This window comes from Scardinius erythrophthalmus (genome assembly GCF_964197995.2).
Source record: "Scardinius erythrophthalmus genome assembly, chromosome: 11".
In the NCBI taxonomy this organism is placed as follows: Eukaryota; Metazoa; Chordata; class Actinopteri; order Cypriniformes; family Leuciscidae; genus Scardinius; species Scardinius erythrophthalmus.
This window is the reverse complement of record NC_138231.1, coordinates 42,444,007-42,470,566: the sequence shown is the minus strand read 5'-3', so window position 1 is coordinate 42,470,566 and position 26,560 is coordinate 42,444,007. Positions and strand designations below refer to the sequence as shown.

General features: G+C 38.9%; 1 protein-coding gene across 1 annotated transcript in view; it reads right to left on the bottom strand.

The window, feature by feature from the left end:
* ankrd6b (ankyrin repeat domain 6b) overlaps window positions 1-26,560 on the bottom strand; it is a 46,989-nt gene that overhangs the window by 9,215 nt on the left and 11,214 nt on the right. Inside the window, exons 3-10 of the mRNA XM_081379295.1 lie at window positions 14,032-14,130; window positions 10,480-10,578; window positions 8,616-8,714; window positions 6,618-6,716; window positions 6,409-6,507; window positions 4,461-4,559; window positions 3,119-3,196; window positions 2,676-2,774 (exon numbers count right to left, since the gene is read on the bottom strand). Coding sequence (XP_081235421.1) covers window positions 2,676-2,774; window positions 3,119-3,196; window positions 4,461-4,559; window positions 6,409-6,507; window positions 6,618-6,716; window positions 8,616-8,714; window positions 10,480-10,578; window positions 14,032-14,130 — 771 coding nt within the window. The remainder of the gene's footprint in view (window positions 1-2,675; window positions 2,775-3,118; window positions 3,197-4,460; window positions 4,560-6,408; window positions 6,508-6,617; window positions 6,717-8,615; window positions 8,715-10,479; window positions 10,579-14,031; window positions 14,131-26,560) is intronic.

The window sequence follows — 26,560 nt, the reverse complement described above, 5'->3', positions numbered from 1 at the left end:
CCAGATGTGTAAAAGCTTTATTTTTCAAGTCTAAACTATAACACAGATGAACTGCTGACACAACATCCAAGTATGATTCATTCTCACCAACTGCACATCGATGATATAGCACCAGATTTGTTGACTGCACTACAGGTTTATATCACGTTTTAGACATTTTCAAACTAGTAATGTTGACTTGGGCTGTTACTATATTATTGCTGTAGTAGCTCTACACACTAAACTCAGGATGAAAACCTGAAAATGTTCTGAGATACACATGGAACAATCTTAATTTTGTTATGCACATTGTCTTATAACTGTGGGAGTATAAATGTTGAATTATTAAAAGTTCTGTCATTAATTATTGCTTACATAGCATTCAGTGATGGCATGTTTCGCAGACCTCCCTTGACAGCTCCCCAACCGACCGGCAGTCACTCAAACGGGCCGATAGGACGGTCAGGCCCTTTCCATGTGTCCATAGGAACCCGGTCATTCCTCTCATGTAAGTCACAGAAAAGGATCTTCACCAGCTCTTCTCCCACTACTTGTGGGCCGGCCAGAAGGCAGTCTGAGAGTGGAAAGAGGCGCAAAACTCTTTGCCTCTGGAATTCCTCCTTAATCCACGTATCCAGTGGAGGAGGACCTTCACCGACACTGGCTGATCCTATGGGACTGAGGCCAAGAACTCCCCTCATGCGTGACAAGCTATTTGAATTTGTAGAGCAGACACCAAGCGGTGAGGCATACTGCCTCGATGTTTTACACATGGGCCGTCCGAAAAACAAACACTCAAGGGCCAGTGCCAGCTGGAAGGCCTTCCACAAGTTTTCGAATCCCCCGAGCCCCTTCTGGTGGTGCAGAAGATCGTAGAGCGTGCTACTCAGGTACGTAGCAATTGGCTTGACAATATGCCTTAAACCAAGGCCATCGTCGTTGTCCTTAAAAGGTAGGAGCATCGGCACGGTCTCAAACAAATTGTCAAGCATCATTTGGTCGAAAAAACTGAGAGCATCAACAACCTCAGGGAAGCCAGGCCAAACAAGGAAAACTCCCTCCAGTCGCATAAAGGTCCTTGCAATAGTTTTGATTGTCAGATCGTCCATGTGGTCCACATATGTTTTGGCATCCTTGAGGATGATCCGCCGATGCTTCTCGATATGGAGATCGCATGTTGTTATCACCCGACTCACAGGGTGCTTAGCAGGGGTGGCCTGGTGACAGTGTGGAGTCACTGCATACAATTGTAAGAAGTTTACCTTACAATTGTCATGACGCACAACCTGGTCGAGGATATCGCTGACATCCATTGGCATGTGGTCAAGGTTACTTTGAAAGTTGACACTTTCAGCCATGGAGTAGACTGGGAACAGAGTGCCACGTTCTCCAACCACCTCCTGGAGCCCACACCTTGACCACAAGAGGTCAACACTTGCATCCTGAGAATGAATGTTGCAAGCAACATGATACGACACATTGACTATGCCATTTGGATGAACAAGCTTGCACAGATCAAAGGGGCGATCATCCTTTTGACCAAATTTACTTATTGTGAGAATGATCGCCATATCAATGTCCTCATTGACAGCCAGGAGTGATTCGTGGAAGAGCCGGAGGATATTCATCTTGCCCAAGTTTGTGAGAGGATTCTTCATTATGGTAGGTCACTCCAGATGAAGGCGACAGACTTCTGAGTCTCAACGAGAAGTGATTGAATAGGGTATTAATCAGGCCAATGGCGTGGGCCTTGACAACCAACTCACTCCTGAACATAGGGTGAGCGCTGTTCTGGTTAGCAGGGACACAGGTTAGATGGAGGAAATATCCCCCATCAACAAAGGTCAAGACATTCCCCACACTTTTTCGGAGAGCACTGACCCCGTCAGCACTGTAGTGTGTAAGGTCCAGATGTTTCTTCATCAGGTGCCAGTGGTTGCACACTTTGGACCCGTCAACTTTTCTGACAAACAGGTAATAAACCCCAGCAGTGATATAGCTAACATCTGCTAGCTGAACCACAATCCCATCAAAGTCGTACCTGTAGTACAGCGACTCAGAATCATCATCAACAATTGAGGCGAAAAGTGGAACCTGGACTGACTCATCCCTCAAAAATTCTTCAGTGTTTCTGAAGCTATAGTAAGATGTCAGCAATCCCTTTGTATTCTCTCGGGAAGCCACATCAAATGGCTCATTTTCGTCGCTAAAGGACAAATTAAACATGAATTAACAACAAATGTTGTTACACTACACTATTAAACAAGTAATAAAAACTCAGTGAGTGTTTTAGTGCAATTTTCTCACGTCATGGGATCACAACACTAAGAGATAGTAAATCTTTTCCTGGATTTTTTTTGTGCGTTCCCGAGATTAGACCTTCCTTAACATAATGCCGAAAACCCGAAGTCTCTAGGTGGTCTGGTTGAGGAGTAGATAGAAGTGCAAGATTGGTGCGCACAGACAGAACAGAAATCATGAGTTAACAATCGCAATTTTGTCCGGTGGAAAATTGCGCTAAAAAACCACTAAACATTTAATTTATAATGTTAATCACCCTTTGAAAGATGGCTGATATGTTTACTTTTACTTTCGTTTTCAATTTGGGGTTAAATCAACACAAGCCACAGAAAAACAGCTCATTTTCATCCATAAACCTGTAAATTAAACCTGCAAAAGTAGTTTTGCTCCTCTACCTTTCTCGGCAGCATCTCCTCGCGAGGGACCGACTGCGCTCGACCCTCAGTCTTCATCTTGTCCCTCCTCTTCCTCACAGTGCGTCCTCGAGTGAAGCTCTGCGTGCACATACACACATTAAGGCAAATGTTGCTGGTCTTAATTCTTAACACAACTAAATGTTAAGCTGAAGAGTGTAATTTGTTACATGTTAAAGGGAAAGTAAATAAATAACAAAGAAATAAATTATAAAATAAATCTTTATGACTGACTTTCTTCAAATGAAACACAAAAAGGAGTTTTATTTATTTTTTGCACATGTAGGCTAATTGAATATAATGCATATAATGAAAATGTAAGAGATATATTTTTCTTGTCATATCAATGGCTCTTGAGTGTGTGTGTGTGTGTGTGTGTGTGTGTGTGTGTGTGTGTGTGTGTGTGTGTGTGTGTGTTTTCTCACCTGTGGGGCTTTGGTGAGCAGCAGTGCCACTTCAGGATTATTATTTTCACGAGCCTGATCGAGGGCCGTCTCTCCTGTCTTCAAAACAGACACACAGCTAAAAATCATGCACATATTCACACAGTTAAAGGAGTCATTTCTGCTGCATGGCAACCTAGAGAACCATGTTAAAGTCCCCCTGTAGTCAATAATTTTATCCCTTAAAACTCAACTTTGATCACCACAATTACATATTTAAAAGTTTTGTCCTTGAAAAAAAAGAAAAAAGCCTTAAAATAGCTTGAATGTGCATCGACACCCTCGCCTCATTTAGTATGCGCGGTAGTATTCTATGAATATGCAAATGAGCCCCGCCTCCACTCACTCACTCAGCTCAGAGATCCACTGGTTGACGATCACACGTTGATCTGATTGGTTACAAGGTAGTTTGTGGCGTCAGAAACACCAGCGATTTCAAAGCGTGTTTTTGAGACTGTCTTTGGTTCACTGCAGTTTTAAGGAGAAAACCCTCAGCAATGGTGTCGACTTATGAATTTATTTACACATGGTTTGTCTTAAAGCGTATTAAAAACACCACATAGACAAATAAACAACATTAAAAGCTGGATTTTCACCACAGGGAGACTTTAAGACATAACTGTGGACAGTGCCGATATTACCCCGTTTGCCACCCTAGGTCCTGTGGACGGGCCACAGTGTGTGTGTGTTTGTGTGCCTTTTTCAGAAACGCAAAGATATGAACATAATTTTAAATGCATTTCAAGTGTTTAAATGCAGTTTAAATGCATTTCAAATTCATAAGTCGACACCATTGCTGAGTGTTTTCTCCTTAAAACTGCAGTGAACCAAAGACAGTCTCAAAAACACGCTTTGAAATCGCTGGTGTTTCTGACGTCACAAACTACCTTGTAACCAATCAGATCAACGCAACGTGTGATCGTCAACGAGTGGATCTCTGAGCTGAGTGAGTGAGTGAAGGCGGGGCTCATTTGCATATTCACAGAACCGTGCATACTAAATGAGGCAAGGGTGTCGAGTTACATTCAAGATATTTTAAGACATGAAGAATTTTTTTCAAGGAAAATAAGTTAATGTCATTTTGGTGATCAAAGATGATTTTTAAGGGATAAAATTATTGACTACATGGGGACTTTAACTAACTTGCTCAGTAAGATTCAGCTAAGATGCAATGCCTACTTGTGTTGCGTTATGAATTTCGCTCAGACACATTATGTGAAACTGTCTCAGTGTATCATATCGAGAAGCATTTGAGTTCAAGCACTTGTGTAGAGTGCATTTCAGGGCTTCACTAAGCTCATGAAATATTTCTAAAGATGCTCACATTGTTTTTGACGCGGCTGTCGGCCCCGGCCTCCAGTAACATGCGTACAGTCTTCCTGTGGTTCAGAGCCGCTGCAATGTGTAACGCGGAGTCCCCTGCCTGGACATCAGAGTCATGTGGTCATGATTACAGCTTACACAAAATCAGTATGATGCTGTTTGGGTCATTCCGTGTCAACATAACCAGAGGTCCCCGGGTTAAAAGTTTGATTTTGATCTTTTTTTTCTTATGGAAAATACATAAATGAAGAAGAATACCAAAGTATTAAATGACATGGATTAATATTTCCAGAGTAATCCACTAGCTTGTAGAGGGGGGGGGGGTCAAAATAACAACATTTTTGAGGGGTGTAAAAATGACTTTAGAAAGATGGCAGCATCATTATTTTATTTTTTACACAGAGATTGGTGGGTCTATTAGTAAAATAAGTTGACTTTAGCAAATCTTTGTTGCATTATATGTCAACAGTGACAGATAGAAAATTGGAAAAAGCAGTTTGGGCTTTTTTTTTTCAAAGTTATCATGCCTGTAACTCAAAAAGTATTTAAGACATATTAATATCCATTTAGAAGTTTGTTATTAACTAATGTGTGTGTCCATTAACTACAGTATGTGTGCTTACAGTGTAGTTCTCCTAGAATATAAGGTAACTACATGGGTTAAGGTGAGGTTTTGGGGTAGATTCAGGGTTAGTACCTAGTTATTAACCAGTTATTGTAATTGCTATAATAAGTACATACACCAGGGCTGCCAACTTTTGAGTTTAGCTTGGAGTGAGATTTTTTTTGGGGGGGTGTAATTGTGATTGTCAAAACATTTGGTAACTAAATAGAATTTTATGAAGTTTGACAACATGTTACAATGTTTACATTGTACAATGACTAGTAGGATACAGTTTTTATTATTGCTTGACAAAAATTTAAAGATTTCAATTCCATTCTTGACTAATTTGGATACATGTTTATTTTAAATTTTATTTAAAAAAATAATCTCACCTAATGTTGTAAACATAGAGGGCCCAATCTGCTGGTATTATTAAAGGTTAAAAATAACAAATTAAATTAAATATATAATGCAGTTTTTGTTATCATAACAATTATTTAATGACATAAGTAAAAATATAATAAATATGTAATATAGTGCTCAGCAAAATCTCCTCTCTAGCTATTTTTTTCTATTCAGTTAACATGCTATGGTCATTAAATGGCTTTCGTGAGGTAAATGTAACGTTATGTTATATAATTGTTCTCCTGCTGTTATATATTGACCTCTTTCAGTGGTTGAAAAACACTAATTGGTCGATATTATGTATACTTTCGCTTAGTTGTACTGCATCTTTAAATAAAAAAGTAACAGATGATCGGTTCACGTGCACTTGAACTGAGGCGCTCAGCGATCTGTCACGTCACATTTACAAGCGCCAAACGTATTTTTGTCTGAATTTCGTAATAAAATTGACGGAATCTAAGAGCTGAGAATTAGTTTCATATTAAAAGTAGGTTACCTCTTTGCTCCGCAATTTTTCTGTGCGTGAGAAAATGGATGTGTGGCGTGAGAGCGTGTGAAAAGTGTCAATTGCGTGAGTCTCACGCTCAATGCGTGAGAGTTGGCAGCCTTGCATACACAAGTACATGGTGTGTGGATGCGGAACAGGACTGTAAAATAAAGTGCCACCAAGATTGCTAAAGTCAACAGATTTTACTAATAGACCAACCAAACTCTGTGTAAAAATAAAATAAAAATTACATCTTTCTAAAGTTTAATCCCCATTTACAAAACAGTGGATTACTCAGTAAATATACACTGCATCGATGGCATTAATATTTTGGCTTTCATCACTATTTATGTTTGTCTTCAGAAAAAAAATATTTTAGCCAGGGAGGTTTTTAAAGTTAGTTTGATCCGACACAGAATGACCGGTTTAAAGCAGCCGTCACTCCTCACTCACGTGGTTTCGCTCAGTAACCGAGCAGATGGCACCCAGGAGCGCTCGGATCACACTCACATGGTTATACCGGGCAGACACATGCAGACACGTGTCCCCTACCTGAGGAAAACAAGGCCACTGAATATCACTGGAATAGCGGTTCAATAACCAACACGCAGATGAAGAGCAGAGAGAGCCGTGTGGATGTATTGGAGAGAGAGATTACTCACGCTGTTCTTGCTGTCGGGCCGAGAGCCGCCCAGGAGCAGGACCTTCGAGCTCTGAGCGTGACCGTTCTGACACGCCAGATGAAGAGCCGTGTTCCCTGCCTGAGAGACATCACATCACGTCATCCAGAACACGACAGAACTAAACTGACGGGAATTAGCGGATATACTAGTGTCCTAGTTAAAGAATTGGACATGAACACCCTCTCAAGTCAACATTTGAAAGCGATGAGCTCGTAATCACGACTTCAGAAGTGGGAAGCAGGACATTTCCGATAGCATATGAATCTCAATCTCAATTTATTTATAAAGCACAATTAAAAACAACCACAGTTGACCGATGTGCTGTACAATTGTAACGGTCACCAGCTGGAGTGCTCTTGAGAGCCAGCAGAGGGCACTCCACACCAGACTATTATCACTCCCTCATAAACTACATTTCCCAGAGCTCACTGCCCGGACTCATCATCACTGATTGCTTTCACCTGTGTCTCATTACCCTGTTAGTCTCAGCCTATTTATATACCATGTTCACTCATTCACTCACTGTGAAGTTTTGTATGTTGTTGCACTGCATTTCCAAGCAGTTTCCCCATAGATATACATATAAGGCTAGATGTCTTACGACGGAGTCTCGAACGGCATCACCGGCGGCCATCTTGTCACAGGCAAGCTTTCTGGCGGGCTCTGTAGAACCTGATGTAAGGTGAGTGATCAGCACGAACACAAATACTCTTATCTCGCTGAAATCTTGACTGATTTACGAACGGTTTGGTTTCTTACAAACGTTATTAACGTGGCTATAATCCCGAATGCTTGAAGTCCATGTTTATAATTATTCATATGTATGCAGTGTCATATCTACATCTCTGACGTTTATTACAAACCAAACCGTTTGAAAATCGGTAGGAAATTGAGCAAGTTATGTTTATTTAAAAAGCACATGCAGCATTAAAACACAATGTTACGAGTGAGCGAGCACGCTGTGGCAAGATGGCCGCCAGGTGCGGACGTCGACCTCCATTGGCCAGCAGCGCGCACGAGACATCTAGCCTTTATTATATGATATCTATGGTTTTCCCTGGTTTCATGTCTCTTGGTTTTTGGATTTTTTGCCTGTTCCATGGATTACTCTTTTGCCTCTGACCCCTGCCTGCTTGTTTGTTTGTTTGGACAGCCTACCTGTGTTTTGACCTATTGCCTGTATATTGGATTACGTGTCTGTATTGCCCCTTAATTAATGCTGCATTTGGATCTCAACCTTCGTGTCTCGGAGCAGTTCGTAACAACAATGTTCTAAAAACTCAAACAATTAATAAAAATAAGACAACAAGGGGCATCACAAGTTATAGGCTACAGAAAGGAGACATAAAATATGTAATGCTGATGCCGTTCTAATATGAATAGGCAAACTGTTCAAAGTTTAGGAGTGGCTATGGATGAAGGCAGCATTACTGGATCCAGATGCTGTCCTGAAAGCTGATTGGCCAAGAGCGCTATAAAAAAGCACCCATGGATGGAGTATTAAATATTCATCTTAAATGTGCAGGCTTGATCTTCTGATGGAAGGATGCCACTTTATGTAAACAATATATTGAGTGTTTTATTATAGCAATAAGGCACTTGAGGCTGTGCTGTAACATGAGCCATAACTAGTCATGATTGAAGGGGTTGCAGAGAGCATGAGACTGAAACTATGAAACGTTCATAAGCCTCCAAACAACATCATCATGTGTGCAATGCATTTACCATTGTAGTGACATCACCCAAACACAAGATCAGCCGGAAACAACCAAACTAGCACTACCATTTGTTTGATTAATCATATACAGTAGTCAACATCTGAATGCATGATTATACGGTTATACATGAATTTTGAGCCATTCCCGTTCTTGTCTTAGGACAACTTTGATGAACTACTTTAAACCACTTCAAATGTTGAGTACTACTCTATGCAAATAACTGAGTGTTGGTTGTTCTTGCTGTGGCCGCAGATGTTACCTTGTTCTTGGCGTGGACGTTGGCTCCGGCCTTCACCAGCAGTTTGACCGACTGACTGAAGCCGTGCCACGCGGCCTCGTGAAGAGCAGTGTTCCCATCCTGAGGAAACACAGATACTTCACATTCGACATTTTAAACACACACACCAGCCACAGGTACACTTGTTCAACTGCTCGTTAATGCAAATATCTTCTCAGCCAATCATTTGGAAGCAACTCAATGCATTTAGGCATGAGTCTGGATTTCTGCGGTGACATTCAGATGGTCGGGTCAGGATTTGGTGTAAACATCATGAAAGCTTGGATCCATCCTGCCTTATGTCAATGGTTCAGGCTGATGGGGGTGTAATGGTGTAGAGGATATTTTCATCATTTACCACAGACATCACACAGTCATCACACTTCTTCCAGCAGGATAGCATGCCATGTCAGAAAGCTCAACTAATCTCAAACCACTAAACGGCCTTCAGTCACCAGATCTCAATCCAACAGAGCAGCTTTGGGATGTGGAGGAACAGGAGTTCCTAATGTACAGTTAAATTTTAAAATAGATGTCTATTCTTATTAATATTATTTTGTGCACCTGTGCACCAGGACAAATTCCTTGTACATGTTGAACTTGGCAATAAAAGCTGCTTCTGAGGAGATTCAATGTGGAGCAAAGTCTCTGAGGAATGTCACCCTTGCTGAATCTGTGCCATGAAGAATTAAGGCAGTTCTGAAGGCAATAGAGGGTTCAACTCGGCACTAGCAGGGTGTACCTAATAAAGTGGCCAGTGAGTGTGTGTATATATGTATTACCGTAATGTATAATATACTGTGATAGTTTCATATCTCTCATGTCATTCATGTTCTCCTTCTCACATAATTAAAGTATTTACACTCAAATCAATATTTAATTTTTTTATTGGATTAATATTCCAGTTATTTGACAAGGGGCCTCATTTATAAACGTTGCGTACGCACAAAAGAAGGCGTACGCCGCTCTCTACGCAATAATTGGTATTTATAAAAAGCAAACTTGACAGGAAAATGTGTGCGGTCCTTCACGCAAACTTTGACCCAGGCGTACGCACAAAACGGGTGAAATGAGAAATGGCGACACTGTCGACAGATGGAAGAAACACGTGAAAGTGTGTGAAAGTGTGTGAAACTGTAGACCGTTGTGTAAAAGAAATGGCAATACTGCCTCTAATAAATAACATGAAGACTTCACAAAGCAAGTCTTACAATTAACAGCCGACACGAACACCCGTTTGATCGATCTGCCGTGTAAAACAAACAAAATCAAATGAAGATTACAACAGAAATGCAAATTAACACATATTTGCAAAAAGAAAAGTGAAATATGTTCTGCAATAACATTGGCATGTTATGTAATTCATCCTCATAACACATTGGTAGCTTGTCAGATGCAATCAAATGGATGGTAATAAAATGCCATGATGCCGTCACAATGCGTAATGACGCACAATGGCTGATCTTGCGCTTTTAGTTGAGTGAAGTTACGTTTCTTGGTTTTCCTCTCTGTGTTTCGCAATAGATGAATATTAACTTGTGGGCGTTTCACGGACTATTTATGGGCAACTATGGGTGTGATATGAAGCCGCAAAAGCTGCGCTACATTTAGAATTGATTGTGATTTATTAAGGGAAAACTGCGTAGGATGTGTGTAAGCACGGTTTTATATATCCGAATATTTCTGTGCGTACGCACATCCTACGCAAAGTTTTATAAATGAGGCCCCAGATTACTGTACATTATTCTTTACATATTGACATATGTGCAGTGAAAGTACTGGAAACAGCAATGCAACTCCTGCTATAGTAAGTGTTTTCCAGCACATGAGAATGAGATGTGTGTACCTTGTCTTGTCTATCTAGTGCACATCCCTCCTGGACGAGCGCCGAGATGACGTCAGTGTTTCCCACCACAGCGGCTCTGTGCACGGCTGTCTGGTCACCCTGAGGGAGAGCAACACACAGAACAACATCAGTCAAGCCATGCTGACCCTGTGGGCTTGTTTATGGGACAGGTGTGTGTAATGTGCAGCGGTGTGTGTTACTCTCACTGACACGCTGTGAGGGGATCATTTTAAAACAAGGTCCAAAACAGTTTAGCAATCTTGTTTTGGACAAATCTCTCCAACAGATTTCTGATTCTGGTCATAACACGACAACAGATTTTGATTCAATAAAAAAAAAAAAAAATGCTGTATAAGTATGATTTTGTTTGCTGTGGCGCTATAGATTCAATAGAAGTGCAGGAAACATGGTTTAAGATCAACATTTCTCTGTTTTCAGTTTTCTGTAGAGGATCTTCTGTGAAATCAGGATTCTTTCTCTGGAGCAGAAAGCAAAACAAACTACAAAAAAAAAAAAAATGGCATGGCATGGTTGCCAAAACACAGATAAGGTTCATGAAAACAAATGTCAGTTTGTATTGTGGAACATCATCTGTCCAAAATATGAATGAAAAATCCTGAAACTATAAATGTGCTGTTCCTCATCTGTCTTCAGACCTCTGGATAACGCATGAGTTATGGGGCTTTTATGCTTTTCCTCTAAAATGAAAGAAAGTCACGGGGGTTTAGATGGAAACTGGCGTATGAATTATTCTTTTAAATGTACATAGACATTTACGACTCTTCAGTTGCACTATATGATGTTGCAAAAACCCGATTACTAGTTTAGTGGGTTTTTATTTTTAATGTAGTCCTTCAGAACCAAATCAGTTTTCTTCTTAACAAGTGTGAACAGCACACAGTACATGGACTCTGATCGTTTCGATTCTGACTGATCTAAATCAGGTCCAGCTCTGATGATGTTCTCGGATCAGACCTCAGCATACTGAGTTTAACACGGATGAAAGCAAGGCTGTGAGGGATAGACTTACAGTCTTTACAATGGCACACACTGGATAAAAACACTAGAGCATGTCATGTTCACAACTCACTAATTATTTTATGGAGTCTTTGTCTACTGATTTATTTATCCTTCAGAAAGAGGTTTCGTTGGCTGAACAACAGAACAATCCACTGAACACTTTACTCATCCCTGTCAGGAAATAAGTAAGGCCCTATCCTGATTCCTGACGTCACTTTGAAGGCAGTCAGTGGACGGACAGTGAGGCGTTTGAACTGGATTATGGTGAAAGATCTATACAAGCAAAAGTTGAGGAGTCATATTAATATTATTTGAAAGTTTTGTTGTTTTTTTTCATTCTCATCCTTATCGCCAGCGCACAAATTCGCAGGCGTCCGTGGCATATCACCGTATAAATGAAAACATAAATACTGATTTCCGATGACAGTGTGTTCTTCTGCGGGTCAGTTTCGGACCGGGATCAGTTTCGGACCGGGATCAGTTCAGGACCGTGATCAGTAGTTTTTTTTAGTAGTTTTATTGTGTTTTTGTCATTTTTATTTGTCTATTTAGTATTTTATTTATTTTTATCTCAGTTTATTTCAGAACATAAAGTTTAAAATGTGAAATATTGCTGAAATAAAATAAGTTAATATTTTATTTCAAGCATAATATATACATATATTATGTATGTGTGTGTGTATATATATATATATATATATATATTAGGGCTGGGAATCGATTAAAAAAAATTAACTAATTAATTGCACAATTTGCTGTAATTAATTGCATTTCCTCCAAGCTTGTAATCATCAATAATTAAACTTAGAATCACCGGAAAAAAAGGAACAGAAAATAGCCCTATATTAAAATAATATTAAACCTCAATATATCAATGTATTATTCTTTTTCAATAATCAACAATCAATTGAAGATTTTTTTCCAATTTTTTTAACTAATTATAAAAATAAACTATAGTCCTAAAAAAGCTATTATTACCAGAGCATGTATGATTATCATTTACTCTCCCTCAAGTTGTTCCAAACCTTTATATCTTTCTTTCTTCTGCTGAACACAAAAGAAGATATTTTGAAGAAAGTCGGTAACCAAACGAATGATGGACCCCATTGATTCCATAGTAGGAAAAAAAATACTATGGAAGTCAATGGGGACCAGCAACTGAACCTTGATATGCTTCTTACAGAGCCACTCCTTGGTTATCCTGGCTGTGTGCTTCGGGTCATTGTCATGTTGGAAGACCCAGCCTCGACCCATCTTCAATGCTCTAACTGAGGGAAGGAGGTTGTTCCCCAAAATCTCGCAATACATGGCCCCGGTCATCCTCTCCTTAATACAGTGCAGTCGCCCTGTCCCATGTGCAGAAAAACACCCCCAAAGCATGATGCTACCACCCCCATGCTTCACAGTAGGGATGGTGTTCTTGGGATGGTACTCATCATTCTTCTTCCTCCAAACACGTTTAGTGGAATTATGACCAAAAAGTTCTATTTTGGTCTCATCTGACCACATGACTTTCTCCCATGACTCCTCTGGATCATCCAAATGGTCATTGGCAAACTTAAGACGGGCCTTGACATGTGCTGGTTTAAGCAGGGGAACCTTCCGTGCCATGCATGATTTCAAACCATGACGTCTTAGTGTATTACCAACAGTAACCTTGGAAACGGTGGTCCCAGCTCTTTTCAGGTCATTGACCAGCTCCTCCCGTGTAGTCCTGGGCTGATTTCTCACCTTTCTTAGGATCATTGAGACCCCACGAGGTGAGATCTTGCATGGAGCCCCAGTCCGAGGGAGATTGACAGTCATGTTTAGCTTCTTCCATTTTCTAATGATTGCTCCAACAGTGGACCTTTTTTCACCAAGCTGCTTGGCAATTTCCCCGTAGCCCTTTCCAGCCTTGTGGAGGTGTACAATTTGGTCTTGGCCATGTTAGTAGTTGGATTCTTACTGATTGTATGGGGTGGACAGGTGTCTTTATGCAGCTAACGACCTCAAACAGGTGCATCTAATTTAGGATAATAAATGGAGTGGAGGTGGACATTTTAAAGGCAGACTAACAGGTCTTTGAGGGTCAGAATTCTAGCTGATAGACAGGTGTTCAAATACTTATTTGCAGCTGTATCATACAAATAAATAGTTAAAAAATCATACATTGTGATTTCTGGATTATTTTTTTTTAGATTATGTCTCTCACAGTGGACATGCACCTACGATGACAATTTCAGACCCCTCCATGATTTACAAGTGGGAGAACTTGCAAAATAGCAGGGTGTTCAAATACTTATTTTCCTCACTGTTTTTTTTTTTTTTTTTTTTTTTTAGCTTTTACATTATTGTTAACTATAATAACCCTGGAACATAGTCATAGTTAAGTCTTTTTTTATTTTATAGAAAGTTCAGACTTCAACAGTGACTTTGCCCAATGAAAATGTCCAGAGGGCCCAGAAAGCCCAGCGACGCCACTGGTCATCAATGATGTGTGTGTTTTTACAAGAGCTCAGAAGAGAAATCCTGCAAACATTTCCTACTCACATCATCTTGAATATCCAGGTCACATCCGGCCGCCAGCAGAATCCTCACAACAGCAATGTGGCCTTTATAGGCAGCCAGATGCAGAGGCGTTCTGCCATTCTGCAAGAAACACACACACACACACACACACACACACACACACACACACAATCAGAGACTTTAACAGCTATCAGTCCATCTGAATGGAGGGCAAGCCAGGGAATGTGTGTGGGACAAAACAGAAGTGTGACAAACCGTGATGCAAAGCAAACCTGCACGATTCCAGTCTCACAGTGAGTGAGTGAATAAAAGTGTGATGCACGAATTCACATTATCCAGCAGCAGGAACACATGACAGCATCAGTCCTCTTTTCTACCGTTTGAGCACTGATTAATCTCCCAGAGGACTGCGGTCAGGAGACTGTCACGAAGAGAAAGTGACTTATGTAACACACACTCATTTCACACAGTGTGTTCTGGCGGCTGTGTGTGTAGAGTTAACAAACAATGATGCAAATGTCCTCTCTTAGAAATCTGCATGGCTAAGCTGGTTTTATTATAATTGCATAGAAAGTAGATAATCAGATAACAAGTGTTATTATTGTAGTGTTAGTATGTTTGCAGCACAGGCTGGGGGTTTATTGATCTTCTTATCTTTCCTGTAACTGTATGAGATAAAGGTTGTAAAGTGTCTGACCTCAATTACGGCACGAAGGCCCTCTGTGATACTCTCCTTACTTGTCCCTGTCCAAACAAACGTCACGTATTAAAGAGGTCAATCTTATTATGTTGTTCATTTTCAAGTCCCCATATGTCTAAATACAATGGGTAAAATACTAAACTCATCATTTATAAATATATACATTTCACTACTTTAGTTTGAGTGGATGTTCATTGTTGTCGTGTGCAGCACTAACTTCATATATGAAAATCTATCAAGAATATTGCAGGTGTTTGTTCCTTTATGTAAAACGTTTCATATTTTTCATCTTTTTCTATCATGTTTCTTTAAAATAAACTTCCTTAATGACATCAATTCGCCAGGAAGTGATGTAATTTTTGTGGGAAAATAACAGCACAGTAATTATTAGCATTAAATCTGATTAATTCTGTTATGTTCTTTGCTTTGTTATTCTACAAATATATGGTTTGATCTGTTGTTTGATCAAATTATAGAAATCTATTTGATAATATCAGTATTTCAAAAGTAATACTTATAGTAAAAATTATTTTGACAGATTTTATATTTAAACTTAAAAATATATATACAGTGCTGGTCAGAATTATTTGCCCCCTTTGTAAATATGATCAAAGATGGCTGTAAAAAATAAATCTGCATTGTTTATCCTTTTGATATTTTATTTAAAAAAATTAGCAAAAATCTAACCTTTTATTGAAGTAAATGAATTGAAAATGGGAGGAAAATCACATTATGAAATAAATGTTTTTCTCCAAAAAACGTTGGGAACAATTATTTGCCCACTTTTATTAAAACAGCATTTATCTGAAATAGAAAGCTTTTATAACATTATCACAACCGTTTTTGTTTTTGTTTTGGAAAGAAATTAATCATTTTATTCAGCAAGGATGCATTAAATTGATCAAAAGTGACAGTATAGACATTTATTAAGTTACAAAAGCTTTCTATTTAAGATAAATGCTGTTCTTTTGAACTTTCTATTCATCACAGAATCCTGAAAAGAAGTTGTACACAACTGCTTTCAACATTATTAATAATCAGAAATGTTTCTTGATCATCAAATCATCATATTAGAGTGATTTCTGAAGGATCATGTGACACTGAAGACTGGAGTAATGATCCTGAAAATCCAGATTTGAGCTTTGATATTTTAAAATATATTCAAATAGAAAACAGTTATTTTAAATTGTAAAAATGTTTCACAATATTACTGTTTTTGCTGTATTTTGGATCAAATAAATGAAGCCTTGGTGAGCAGAAGAAACTTCTTTTAAAACATTAAAAAAACTTACCGTTCTAATCATTTTGGCCACCACTGTGTGTATATATATATATATATATATAATATATATATATATATATATATATATATATATATATATATATATATATATATATATTTTTTTTTTTTTTTTTTTTTTTTTTTTTTTAAGTTGACATTGCTATGTGTTTGTGAACGGGAGGATGAGTAATTTTAACTCTTTATTTCTATCCAGTCAATCATCATGTTCATTGAATCGCTATTGTGCAAAACATTTTTTTTTATAATGCATAAAGTTTAAATGCCTAAGTTCGATCAGAGCATTTTTCTAAAATATCTGTTAAATCCTTATTGATATTTCCTATAGAATAGGCTCCCGTAGGCTCATTACATGGACATCTATCTTTATGGCAAAGGAAATTAAGTGTTGATTACAGGCTGGAATTCAAGTCAGATGCAGCAATGTTTGTTTGCAGACATGCAAAAAAAACTGATGTAAAACACCAGTGAAGAGGTTCAGTAGGGTTGTGAGCGGCTCCAAAGGCCTTGTGAACAACAGCATGAGATGAAGAAGTGACATCTGACACATGAAGGGGAGACTGATATAAGAGGACTGAAACGTGCTGGGGAAATAGTGGGTTCCCAAACTTTACTATCAGCCGAATCCCTTCAAATGTCAAATATTTACTTGAAGTACCCCCTGAGATTTGATTTTTTTTAAGTACGCTTTTTTAAAGGCAATATTTTCAACAATTTAATGAGATATTCACAGTTATCTGATGTTGGTTAATGGTCACATGACCAAACGTCTGTCCACAAAAATGTGGGAAATTGTGTGATGTGACTGTAAGTGAACCTAGTGCACATTAAGCTCCCAAATGCGTGTTAAAATCACAGCATTTACTGTGAACCGATCTGATCTGAAAACACTGTAAATGAACACAGTCACACTTCACTCTGAAACGCGCAGAGCAACAGACTTCTTTAAATCACAGCCTTTGATTTGATGTCACTATTTCAGTTTTATTTCGTTTAATTGTTCATACCCATTTGTTACTTTAAAGGGCACCTATTATGCCCCTTTTCACAAGATGTAAAAAGTCTTTGAGTGTGTCCCCAGAGTGTGTATGTGAAGTTTCAGCTCAAAATACCCAACAGATCTTTTACAGCATGTTTAAACGGTCACTTTTTGGGAAACGCGCCGTTTTAGTGTGTATCCCTTTAAATGCAAATGAGCTGCTGCTGCCGGCCCAGGGGGCGGAGCCTCACGCTCAGAGCCAGGACAATCTCATCTGATAATATCAAAGCAGAAACTCTCAGTTGCGGTGTTCATTTCGACTCGGAGTCAGACAATAATGCCCACAGAGCCAGAGAATATATGCAGTATGGACATAGAACAGGTATAGTTTAGTTTATACTAGGGGTGGGGGAAAAAATCGATTCTTAGATGAATCGCGATTCGGGACGTGGACGATTCTGAATCGATTCACAAATGTCAAAAATCGATTTTCTAAAAAAAAAAAAAATCTAATAACGTAACATTGACGGAACGCAAAAGGCGGAACTCTGAAGCGGACGTGCACCTGCGCGGACAGTCTGTGGCGTGCACATAACAGAGACGCGCACATAACGGACGCATGATGGCTGAGCGCCAAATCGTGCAATGCCAGTCACAAAAAGTTACATTTTTACTGTAAGTTACTCTCTGCAGATGTTCATTCACTTTCTTTGTATAAGCTGTTTTTGATTGTGGTATACAGCAAACATTTCAAGTCATAACTCTTTATTATTTAGTTGTGTATAAGTCAAGAGCGACTTTGTATGTTACTAATTATTCAGAATATGCATAAGTCCACAAGCATTATACGTTATGATAGCTTCTGGTACATAATTCTATATTTTTGAACGAAAACTGTTTGTGAATTTGCTAAAGCAAAATGTTTTTTTTTGTCTGAAGGATTATATTGCTCATTGGAAATAACAAGAGGATGTTGGTTAGAAGTCTATTATTAAATGCTAGAGATTCAGAATATGCTGAAGTTTGTATTAATTTACTACAAGTATGCTGCTAGTACAAGCACACATTTATTTTCCTGTTGGTTCTCAGCAATGTTGGGACATATGCTGGCAAATGTAACCTTACAGTTGACTTGCCAAATCACTTCCATTTGTTATATTAATAAAATTAATATAGGAAGTATTGGAAGTAAGTTCGTTATGGGTCATCATAAATACTTTGCTTTAAAAGTAACAAGTAAAAACATTTTTTCAATGTTTTTGATAAAAGACACTTCCCTGAGAATTGAACTTAATAAATGTGAAAAAGACCCTTTAATGTCTGTCATTATGTTTGTCATTCTGTATAGCAAAGCAGATGAGAGTAGATCATGATCAGAAACCTGATTAGAAATCATTATGAATAAAATCGAATTGTTTTGAATCGAAAATCTTTTTGAATCGAAAATCGATTTTGAATCGAATCGTGGCCTCAAGAATCGGAATCGAATCGAATCGTGAGATGGTAAAAGATTCCCACCCCTAGTTTATACGGTTATAACGTATTTGTCATCTGCTTTTATCCACTATTAATGCAAGTTAATAGAGTTCAGTTAAGTTTATTGTACATCACACAAAAGATGAGCGTTAGTTTTACTCCAGAGAATCACTGTAAGAGCTGAATAAACATAGTATAAGAAGTGCGCATTAAAGTCTTATCCATAAACTCACTCTCTCTCCTTTCATTATCATCAACATACACATTGAAGTACACAAAACACTCGTTACAACTAACAGTAAACAAATATATACACACCTTTTCAGCGGGTGCTTAATAAACTGGTAAACCTTATATCTGTAAAACGACTCGATGAGCTGTGATAAAGTGCGCACTCTCACTTTAATTTCTGCTGTGATCAGTAACATTAGGCCTGTTGCTCCGGAGAGTGTAAGCTTGATCACGAACAGTTGTACTGATCCATCCTCGAGTAACAACGAGAGCAAATGAAGACTGATATGTTTATTCTTACATCCAACAACAACACACCTCAATCGCTTAGGAGACATTCTTGTCTACAGCTGCTCCAGCGTCGAACAATGGCGGACTGTGTCCAGCTCACTCAGGGCGGGTCTATGTTAAAACTGCAGTGTCAATCAACAGTCGTGGGAGGAGCCTGTGCAAAGTGACGTCACATTGCCCCCGAATCTGAGAACGGCTTGTTCTGAGACAGTGCTTATGTTTTATGGGGATTTAGAAAAAAGCACTGGGTGGATTTTTATCATTATAGGGTGGTTGTGTACACACACTGCCAACACATGTGTGTTTAAACACCATGTAAAGGTGAATTTTGCATAATAGGTGCCCTTTAATGTTACATTTGATTTAATTATTTATTAGCTTTTCATCAACTCACAAACCCCGTTTGGGAACCCTAGTCTAGTTGAGTGTTAAAATCACCTCACAGGATGAGCGAAGCGCCTGGAAGAGACAGAGAGAAGAGTGTCCAGATCATCCAGGACGTATGAGGGTAGGAACAAACAACAAGCAGTGATTAAAAGACAGCAGGTCTTCTGTGTCATACCTGTACCTGGGTGAGCGTAAGTTAGGGATAATGTACATCCATCCAGTTGTTATCTCAGAATAAACCCAGACAGGGTGATCAGGATCAGGGCTTCATCAGCCTGAAGAGGTTTATTCTGAGATAACAACCGGCTGGATGTACATTATCCCACTTATTACACGGCTACTTGCCACATAAGTGAATAATTAGACATGAAATATTGAAATATTTTATTAGCTCTTTAAAAGCAAAGCTTCCGTGGAGAGAGCAGTTGCAGCGGGAAGTTCAAACTAGACGGACATTTTAGGGATACGGTATACAGTCATACCACTTATTACATGGTATTTCACCACAGAAATAATTATGGAGATAAGAGATATTGATTTGAAATTACCTGTTTGTTATCCTATAATCCAACAGTGTACAAAATAATAGTCACAAAATGGCCGCCGCTGCGTTTGTATGAAACGAGAGAGAGCGAGTCCACGATACTGGACGACATAAATAACTGTGCACAAAATATTGATTTACCTGAGTTTTAATATTTTATTAGCTCAACAAAAGCAAAACTTCCATGAAGAAAACTGTTTCTAGCAAGTGTAAAGCGCTGCTGACTTCAGTGACCCGGATGAGCCTGAGTTTCTGTTTTCAGAGGTTGTTATCTGGGAATAACACACCGCTGGATGGCGCGATTGACCAATCAGAATCAAGTATTCCACAGAGCCGTGTAATAAAACTGCTTATGGACTCGACTGCTGAAAACTACCTTTATATGCTGAGATTGGATATACAGCCTTGTGCAGCACTTGTTTGAGTTATTATGTAATGATTTGGGGGAAGAGACCTGAGGTATGTGCTCAGGTCCAGATGGCAGGACGGGGAACAGACTGCACCTCAGATCCGACAGAGAAGGTTGTTCATGTTCACCTGCCCGAAAATACACTGACAGATTATAATGAGAGTTTTCTCAATCTCAGGATTAACAAGCTCCCATTTTCCAGTTACACAGACAGAAATACAAAACTGCAAATGCATGTAATGTTTAGTTGATACAACAGTGGTTAAGAAACAGTTTGAGCGCTCATGTGCGTTTGAAGAGCAGCTGTCGCCAGAGATTATTCCTGTCCACAGTTTAACCTGCAGTCACAGAAATAACAATACTTTATGCTGCATTAATGGCAATGAGACACAAGTCAACAATATGTGTCGCATTATCACTATGTCAGAAGTAACTCTTGTGTTCCTTAAAGGGATAGTTCACCCAAAAATTAAAATGCTATCATCATTTACTCTTCCTCAAGTTGTTCCAAACCTGTATGACTTTCTTTCTTCTGCTGAACACAAAAGAAGATATTTTAAAGAAGGTTGGTAATTAAACAGTTGCTGGTCCCCATTGACTTCCATAGTATTTTTTTTTCCTACTATGGAAGTCAATGGGGTCCATCAGTCGTTTGGTTACCGACTTTCTTCAAAATATCTTCTTTAGTGTTCAGCAGAAGAAAGAAAGTCATACAGGTTTGGAACAACTTGAGGAAGAGTAAATGATGACAGCATTTTCATTTTTGGGTGAACTATCCCTTTAAAGCCAGTGAATTATGGACCAGGCTCTCAGATTTCCTCCTGTGTGAAATCTGTTCTGTTCAAACGCTCTCTGAGTGTAGGAAACAGTCCCTGGCTTTGTTTCAGAATTGTGACTGTGCATCAGTATTAAAGTCACTTGTTTTTTGTTGTTGTTTTTTTATAGTATATTGCAGTATTTATTGTAAATTATTTATTTGTGCACATGCACATCATAATCTTTTTTTTTTTCAATTCGTGTGCCTTCATAATCTTTAACTGAAATATCTTCCCCTCCCACTTGCAGCATCTCTTCTGATGATGTCAACCTGTCACTCACATGAGATCCACCAATAGCAAACCACCACCATCCAACCATCCAATCACTAGTGTCACTGCTCTCATGTTGGTCAAGAGCCTAGAGATCTAGGCTGAGTCCCAATTCGCCTACTTATACTACGACCTAAAAGTATGTACTTTTTTTGTGATGAAAAAGTACATACTTTTGAGTGTGTAGCAAAAAAGTATGCACGTTCTGGGACATACTTCGATGACGTCATGCAACGTGAACTTGAACGTGGTTGCCTAGTTACGCACACCGCGACTGTTAACAAAACATTTAACATTTCATTCATTCTTATATGCAATATAATTTTATTTACTATTCCCATCTTTTTTTCCACAATACATTTACAATGTGTTTACCAAATTGAGGAGTGAAGCAGGGCGTCGTCGTAGATCAACCAAACGCAGGTCGTTTGTGAGGCGGCTGGTTCTGACGTTCATGTGCAAATGTGTGTAACGAAAGCTAGCGCTACTTATTTTCTGAGTTAAAATATTTAAAGTTTATAGTGTAACTATTGTTTAACGTATTTTATACTTAATCTTATACTTATGTATAATACTTAAAAATACCCCGATGAAAATGAACCATGCTTTTACTATAGTAAAAGTGTAGTAACCATGTTTCTTTGGTTGGACTGATAAAGTTAACATATGTACAGCCACAGTATTACTACAAATAAGTCAGACACAAACATAAAAAGAAATACATAAAAAAAGACACTTGCATGACACTGTACTAGAGCCTATTTATTTATTGTTTTGTAGCCTGCAATGAGGCGCTCGGTATCTTCATCGGACCCTACAAGATAAACACGGTACTTTTTTGGCACAACAGAAACCCATTAATATTACGAGACAATAAAATATAACTTTAATTAGGGTTAAACATTTGAATTCTTACACTTAAAAACTGAGGGCGCATCTCCGTTGCTGCATCCGACTGCCAGGTTTACATCACCATCATCACCGCAAAGCTCCTCCCTCCCGCACGCAATGGGTTGTGGGCAATATTAGCCGTTAGAGTGTGCATTGATCTGCACTTCGAATTCTAACCGGAAATAGTAGACCATCCGGGTATCTTTGGAATACTCTTTTCAACATGCTACGATTTGGGACGTACTAATTCTAGTTTCGCATACTATTTAGGACGGATAGTATGCGAATTGGGACTCATCCTAGCGGCAGCAATTTTATTTTGCAGCCAGTGTCGTCTAGCAACTCTCCGTTGGCTTGCGAGCTGGAAAAACCAAACTCTAGTCAGGCCAATCACATCGTGTATAGAGTCGGTGGGCGGGCTTAACATAATGACGGCAGAATTGCGACAGTTCCCTGCTACTTAAAGAAGAGCTGCTGGCGAACAGCGTTCTTTCCAATCGGCTTTGGCTGCGACTCTGGAAGACTTGGAGTTAAGCTTTTCTTTGAGAAAAGAACAAAGAACAGCAATGAAGTCAATATTAAAAAAGGAAGATGAGTTCGGAGTTTTGCCGACCGGATACGGCAAAAGTTTAACCAATCAACTAGCTCCGCTGGTGGGAAAGCACTCTGGTTGGTTGTAGCGCTATCCTATTAAATGCAGAGGGAATCTGAAAGACAATCGTTAATCCCACACCTCGGATTGAGCCGTGCTTGATGTGGGTCTGGCTTGCCAGGCTATTGAAAACTGGCACATGTCACTTTTTCTCTCTAGGGCTGTTTATTAACTGCAAAACCTGCCAAACTGCTCCACTGACTGACACAAAAACTGCATCATATGTTTATATATAAGGACATATGATTTATTTCAGTGCCATCACAGAACTTAAGAATCTGTATGCACTTTTCCTGGAATTTGTCACACAAAGTGTCTTATTACTAAATTTGTTAAATGTAAGAATCTGGCATAGAAGAAACATACATTTAATAATGTAAACATTGCCCTTATCCAGGTAAAAATGCTCATTTCTGTGATGTGTTTATGAGTCTATTGTCTGTACTAACTGAGACAAATCAGACAAACATTTGTTATATTTAACAAATAATCTTTAAAACCCTTTACCCAACGAACAAACTGTGTGTAAGAGTTGTATGGGACGACCCCCGAATGGCAATTTGCACTGAGATGGAGGACCAGGCCTCTGCTTGCCTTGGCAAGCAATGAGAAATCATCTGATAAGACTCAAGAATGAAGTTTTATTGCTCAAAAGAATGTGGAGGTTGGCCACATGCAAAAGCACAGGCCATAGGAAAGACACATAAAGCCCGTAAAACAGACTTTTCCTCATTAATTCATAGACAAACTATGAATGAACATGCATATTCCCAAGACATTGTATCTATTATTGCTGTTTTGCATATTGTCTCTTGTATTGTATTTTGTTTTAGGCATGTTTTATGATTGAGCCACAAGATAATGTAACCTTATGGGTATCATGCTTCCTATCAAATTAATCTGTGTGTCTGTGTGCCTCTCGAGTTTGGCTTGACCAATGAGGAAGGTACGATTGTCAAGCGAAAATAGTGTCTGTGGACGTTAAAGAGCTCCCTCTCTTCTGTGTAGGACTTCGCTTGGTCCTGGGACCAGCACAGCGGCGCCGACAGGCCTCAACACATCAGGCCATGTGCAACCCCCCCGTCAGGAGAGAAGACTCTCTCAACAGCCAGAGTCAGACTAACATCACCGAAGTTACAACATCTTTCACACAGCAAAATCCCCAGAGTAAAATTAACTCTGTTCAGAGAACATTTGGTCCCTCTCTACAGAGAGTTAAAATAACTCTGAATCAGAGTTAAAGTTAATGAGATACTTAAGTGATTAATTAAGTGATGATTGGGCATTAATGATGAACACCTGCTGTTAACAAGTTCTCAGCAGAGGAGGATTAAACAACTCCATAAACAGCATTACCAGCTTCACTTATTACTAACCAGGGGTGCGTTTCCCGAAAGCATCGTTGGCCAACTATGGTCGCAAGTTCATCGCAATGTCCATTGAACTCTATTGGTAACGACGGAACTTGCGACCATAGTTGGCCAACGATGCTTTCGGGAAACACACCCCAGACTGACTTTATTTCTGTCAGACATCTACAGAAGGTCTTATTAAGAATTAACAGAGGTTTATATGTTGATGATTTATTGAAAATGTATGATCACCGTTATAGTGATGAGTGTTTCCTTCAGTTGGGCAGTTTGACTCTTCTTGCGAGTTTGTGGTTTTTGTAACAGCTTTTACCAAAACATGTAATTTGTTACAAAGAAAACCAAAAACAAAGATGATCAGGTGATATAGTGTTTAACAGCAGATAGTAAAAAAATGCGTTTATATCGCCACTGTCCAAAAGTGGTCATTTGATGTTAATAGATTATATTCACTAACAATACTCTCTTGCTACAGATTGGACATTTTGAAATTTAAAATACATAATAGGGGATTTTTTTTTTTTTTAAACAAAGACATCAATAATCAGCTTATGAATCTCAACAATGGTGACATGCTTCATGCTGCAATGCATGCTGGGAGCCACAATAGTATAAAACTCATGGCTCCCAGGATGCATTGCGGCATGAAACATGTTACCATTGTTGAGATTCATAAGCTGATTCTTGATGTCTGTGTCTTAGAAAAAAAAAAAAATCCCCTATTATGTATTTAAAAAAATTCAAAATGTCCAATTTGTGGCAAGAGAGTATTGTTAGTGAACATAATCTATTAACATCAAATGACCACTTTTGGACAGTGATGATATAAGCGCATCATTCTACTTTTTGTTGTTGAAAACTAGATCACCTGAACATCTTTGCATCTGGCATTCTTTGCAACAAATTACATGTTTTGGTAAAAGCTGTTACAAAAATCATAAACACTCAAAAATATAAGCTAGACTCAAACTGCCCAACTAAAGGAAACATTCATCACGATAATGGTGATCATACATTTTCAATAAATCGTCAACATCTAAACCTCAATTCTCAATACGAACTTCTGTAAACGTATGACAGAAATAAAGTTAGTCTGGTTAGTAATAAGTGAAGCTGGTAATGCTGTTTATGGAGTTGTTGAATCCTCCTCTGCTGAGAACTTGTTAACAGCAGGTGTTCATCATTAATGCCCAATCATCACTTAATTAATCACTTAAGTATCTCATTAACTTTTACTCTGATTCAGAGTTATTTTAACTCTCTGTAGAGAGGGACCAAATGTTCTCTGAACAGAGTTAATTTTACTCTGGGGATTTTGCTGTGCACTCAACCTAGAAGAATTGCAACTTCGTCACCATAAACTATTAAAAGCCATCAAGACTTTCATCTGAGACTGCATCTTCGAACGCAACGCTTGAGGCATTTCAAGGAACAAGAGCAGTTTCTTTGCTTTTTGTATTTTTTATTGAGATCAGCGATTTCTTGACACGTATGGTCCAGAACCATGTGTGCATGTACTCTCACCCTAGGGTCGATGTCGGGTAGGGAGAAAATAAAAATAGATTTTATCATCTGACTGGATCTCCTCCTTGCATCATATCGCATTTTTCTTCAATATCGTGCAGCCCTGATCGAGGGAACATAGCAGACACAAAGGCTACGTTCACACTGCAGGCTGAAACGACCCAATTCCGATTTTTTTGCCCCTATGCGACCTGTATCTGATCTTTTCATGACAGTCTGAACGACACAGATCCGATATTTTCAAATGCGACCCAGGCCACTTGGGTATGTGGTCCCAAATCCGATACATATCCGATCTTTTGAAATGCGACTTCAGTCTGAACGGCCAGGTCGCATGTATCCGACCCGCACGTCATTGATACGCGAAAAATGTCATAATTCTGCATTGAAGTAACGTTAGCAGCTAGTCGTCGGTTTGAAAACGGACTGCATATTCGTCGAGCTGAGGTAAATCTGCTGAACAGGTCGACCTCGACGAGCCCGTTAATAAAAAAAAAAAAAAAAAAAAGCCCACGGCCATTATATATATACGTTATGTTAACTTATTTATGCTGAATCTGATATTAGATAGGTCAGCGGCTGCTGTCTGGCTCTTGTGTAACGGTCGCTGCGTGCGCTCGTGTGTGTGTGTGTGTGTGTGTGAGTGAAAAAATCAGAGTTAGTTAAAGCAGAGACGGGCTCTGGTTAAAGTTTAGCTACTTCCGCAAA